This window comes from Atta colombica, unplaced genomic scaffold, assembly GCF_001594045.1.
Source record: "Atta colombica isolate Treedump-2 unplaced genomic scaffold, Acol1.0 scaffold135, whole genome shotgun sequence".
In the NCBI taxonomy this organism is placed as follows: domain Eukaryota; kingdom Metazoa; phylum Arthropoda; class Insecta; order Hymenoptera; family Formicidae; genus Atta; species Atta colombica.
This window is the reverse complement of record NW_017259223.1, coordinates 2,197,817-2,202,672: the sequence shown is the minus strand read 5'-3', so window position 1 is coordinate 2,202,672 and position 4,856 is coordinate 2,197,817. Positions and strand designations below refer to the sequence as shown.

General features: G+C 28.8%; 1 protein-coding gene across 2 annotated transcripts in view; it reads right to left on the bottom strand.

The window, feature by feature from the left end:
* LOC108684494 (origin recognition complex subunit 1) overlaps positions 1-4,386 on the bottom strand; it is an 11,584-nt gene extending 7,198 nt beyond the window's left edge. Inside the window, exons 1-4 of one of the 2 annotated variants that reach the window (XM_018188842.1) lie at positions 3,786-4,386; positions 2,936-3,377; positions 2,590-2,866; positions 1,215-1,480 (exon numbers count right to left, since the gene is read on the bottom strand). In XM_018188842.1, coding sequence (XP_018044331.1) covers positions 1,215-1,480; positions 2,590-2,866; positions 2,936-3,377; positions 3,786-4,137 — 1,337 coding nt within the window. In that variant the 5' untranslated portion in view covers positions 4,138-4,386. Of the gene's footprint in view, positions 1-1,214; positions 1,481-2,589; positions 2,867-2,935 lie in introns of both variants that reach the window. The other variant, XM_018188841.1, reaches the window with a different exon arrangement.
* Between the last annotated feature and the right edge of the window lie 470 nt (positions 4,387-4,856).

Genomic DNA, 4,856 nt, shown 5'->3' with positions numbered 1-4,856 from the left:
AAAATTATAAAAATTATTATTAAAAAAAATATTATTAAAAACGCATAGTGAAATACAGTCGACCCTTTCCAGCTACATTTATCAAATTAACAGCAACAGCACGTAAAGAAGAATCGCAACAAATGTCACAAAATATTTTGAAATTTCTCAAATAAAAACCTTTCAGAAGAGAAATACATATGTCGATAGTAGTTCGAAATCTGAGTTTCATATACAATAAGAATTGTAATCCGGATTGGCTTAGGGACATTTAGAGTCAACAGATTGAGTACTACTGTTCAATCCGATTACTTCACGAATATAGACTTTTGCATAATGCATAATGCATAAGCGAATCAACTAATCAGAATCTTTTCTTTCCTCCCATTCCATGGAAAAGAATTTTGATTGGTTGATTCCCTTATACATTATGCATTATGCAAGAGTCTGTGCTGCGGCCACAGACTTCTATGCGTACTTACAGACTTTTTTTATTAGGACTATTACACACAAAATGACATAGGACCGCAGACTTTTGCATAACGCCATAACATATAGTGCGTAAGAGAACCAACTAATCAAAGTTCTTCTTTTCCGTAAAGTGAAAGGAAAGAAAGGATTAGTTGATTCTCTTATGCACTATGCGTTATGCAAAAATCTGTGTCGCGGCCCATAAGTATAGCATAAGATCGCTGGACCAATACAACATCTTATGCAAATCAATGACGACTTTTTGTCGGATGATCATTGGTTGGATGATCATTAATCTATGTGCGCAATGGCTGCAGTACAAACTCTTGCATAATGTATAATGCATAGTGCATAAGGGAATCAACCAATCGAAATTCTTCTTTCATTATGGAATAGGAAGAAAGGAAAGATTCTAATTAATTGATTCACTTATGCGTTATGCGTTATGCAAAGATCTCAATCTAAAGGCTTGGGACGCTCGAATAGAATATTAGAGATCAGGGTTCGATTACTGGCCGAGATAATATTTTTTAAGTTGTATGTAATTAAATTTGGAGAATTATTAATATTTCAGATGAATTGTGTTAAAAATCTGATAGTAACTACGCGCAATCATATTTCTAAGATACATTCATTTAAAGAATATATATATATATATGTATATATTTTTTTTTTATATATATACGTAGTATTATTAATTTGTTTAAAAAATTTAAATAAAAAGGCTGGATCATGCTTAAAATATTGTTTTAAATAATGCTTACCGTGCAATTAATTGTATAATTTCATTTTCAAAAATGTCTGTGTTTTTAAGTCTGATTAATATTATCTCATACAATTGTTTGTAATTGTATGGTTCGAAAGTTACTCGAGTAAGACCTAATCGCGACGTCACTCTACTCATTAAAACTCTTTCTGGAAGATCCATAGTATTAGCAATAGTAATGACTACTAATCGAGCAGAGGCTTTTGTAGGCCAATCCAAAAGATTATATATTACATCCTGTCGTTTTGTACATAATAAATCAAGCTAGAAATTTAAATAAAGATAAAGAAAGACAATATTTTAAATTTGAGGAGTCCTTTTACTTATAATTGTTTTAAATAAAAATAATAAAAATGTAAGTCAAACAAATAAGATAATAAAGATAAAATAATAAATAAAAATTAACATAATTTAAAAGACAACAAAATAATCAGGGGGGTAGGTTACTGAGATAATTTTTATACAAGGGCTAAGTAATTCAACGGCAATTCAAACATAATTTTGAATAATCCAAGATAATTTTTGATAAATCTAAATAATCTTTAGCGTTCTCAGATATCTTTTTATATATACTTAACTTGATTAGTCGCAAAATTTTTAATTTAACACTAAGTGATATCGTTTAACAAAGAGTTTGTGTTACTATTGGTGTTTCTTTTTAAATATTTTTTTATTTTATAAAATATCTATTAATATTTATATTCAATTATTGTTTTGTTAGTATTAAAAAATCTTAAACGTTACAAGTAGTCGAACTTGTTACTATCTATAGAATCTGTACATATAATAGATATTGTTTGCGAAATTTTTATATTTTTATGTTCTTGTATGCAATAAATATTTGTTTTGTAAAATTACGTTTTTTTTTTCTTAAGCAGTGAAAATATAAAATCGATGTTTCTCAAAAATATTTATTATCACAGATCTATGAAGATATTCTAGAATATGAAGAAATAATATTTATGTACTTGTATAAAGTAATTTTAGATAAGCAAAGTAAATTTAGAAAAATTTCAGATAATCTCAGAAAATATGACATAATTTTAAATACTATAAGAAAATCTTGGACTCTCTCTCTAATACTCTTTCTCTCTAATACTGGATACTCTCTCTCTCTAATATGAGATATTTGATAATCTGAAATAATTTGAAGTAATCTTAAGTAATCTGAGGTAATTTAAAAGTAGTCCAAAGGTGATTTTTGTGCATTATTATCACTCATGACCAACCTAACCCCCCTTCCCTTGAAAAAGATAGATAATAGAAAAGTAAAAATGTATATAAAAAATGATACATAAAGAATACAGATATGTATGCATATATAAAGATATGCATAAAGTTATTATAAGAATAAGATACATGTATACATATACCTCATCTACAAGTAGCAACGTCATTGGCCTTTTAGCATTGCTATTAAATTTTTTTTCTAACATATTATATGCTTGTTCCCATGTTAAAACTTTTCCAGATAATTGCTTTAAAATTTGTACATAAGCTTGCCGAGGCTCGGATAATTTCATACCATTAATCTCAACAAAATCGAAACGGTTTAATTTACCTTTTTCGACTGATCTCTTTAGACATTTCACAATCTCATTTACAGTAGCAGTCTTTCCTGTACCTGGGACACCATTTATATAAATACTTCTGCAATATGTATAAATTTTAGTATACTAAAAAGAAATAAATATTAAGGAATGTTTTAAATAAACTTACCCTCCACTATTATCCATTAATTTACTTTCTAGAAATGTATAAATATTATTAAACTCTTCTTCTCTGCAAGGTAATGACTTGGGCACTGTACTGACATGTAACTTAGTTCTGATTTCTTGCAATGGTGTAACTGGTTTAGCTAGAATATCAGCTCTCATCTTCATAGATGGTTTCAAAGTACTCTGCTTCAATATACAGATTTTTGGAGTACTTAAATCATTTTGTACCATTAAGGAATCAATAGCTTTATTTCTTTGATTAGTTTTTATAGATAAATTTTTACCAACTTTGTGTATAACTTCTACCTTATCAGTCTTATTCTTATTTTCATCTTTGTGTATTGATTCATATTGATTAGATATATTTAAAATAGATTTACGAATATTCTTCTGAATTCTTGATGTTTTAGGCGTATTTTCAAACGAAATATTTTGTCTCGCATCTGTTTCAAGATATATTTTATTATTAGGTGATACTTTATCTACAACTTTTTTTAATTCTTCATCTACAGAGAGAAATGTATATTTTGATCTAGTTCTATGAACTTTAGGAGTAGTATTATCATTGATATTTTTTATAGAATAAATATGATTTTGTTTATTAAGTTTTGATCTTGATTTTGATGATGTTTTTGGAATAAAATGAATACAAATACAATCTGAATCATCACTTTCAACTACATGCTTATTAGTTTCTTTTTTTCTTATATTAATAGTATCAAATGAATCTAACAATAGTTTCTTTTCATTATAATTAATCTGATCTTTCTGTAAAACAGATACTTGTGACTTAGAAGAACATTTATAATCTGAATATTTTTTAGGTAATTTTATAATTCTTGCATCCTTACGTGATATTTGATTTTCATCGTGCAAACTTTTCAAATGACGTTTTGTATTTCTAGTTAATCTCTTAGGTTTTTCATCTTCCGATTCAGTATCTATCTTATACATACTTTGTTCTGTAGAGCGTCTTAATTTCAGGCGTAAAGAAGCTTGCTCCTTTTGTAATGCATTAGTTTGTAATAAGAAAAGTTTATTATTCTCAAAGATATTGTCAGAATCAGAAAGGTCATCAAAAGAATTATTATCTGTATTCTTTTCTGGAACATAGGATTTATCCGATTCTTCAACAATTGAGTCAGAACTTGTTTCAAGTAATACAGATATATCTTTTTTTGTGCATTTCTTAAATCTAGCCATTGCATTTAAATTGCAATTTATCAATTCAGCAATATATATATATATAATTTTTAATCCGTTCCTTCTTCCTTCAGAACTATACTTCACTTAACCTAATTGGTAAATCTTATTTATCAATTATCTATTGCTTCAAAATAATAGTAATTGAAAAAGAATAATCAAACTTCTTTAAAGTTTTCGGTAATTGTTTTTTATAATCACATCACCTTAGAAACCAATGAAATTTTATTCATTCGATATGCCCAAAACGACATGAACAAATGAAACAAATTTGGAGCTCTCTTCTTGAAAAGTATCGCATACAAAAAACTAGGAAAATACTAATATAGTTTGCGTTACATATACTGTGACATTTCCCTAGTTTTTCGTATGCGATATGACTCCTGCATCCCCTGATAGCTTCTGCACACGATGCGGAAACGCTTGCCGTACGACAAAATGCGGTAGCCAATAAGCTTACAGCTCCTAATGTGTTTGGTTACCGCGTCTCTTGGTATCGCGTCTTTTGCCATGCGGCAAGCGTTTCCGCGTCTAGTATGCAGGAGCCATAAGAGTGCGATTATATGGAGCGCGGTACGCGGTACACAGTACAGTAACTAACTAAGCTATACTAGGAAACCGCATACCACGTACCGCCTATTTCTTTCGCTGATATTGGCTGTTTTCCAGCTAGGACATAGAGACATTACACTGCGTTCCACTATGTAAAGTACTTGTTG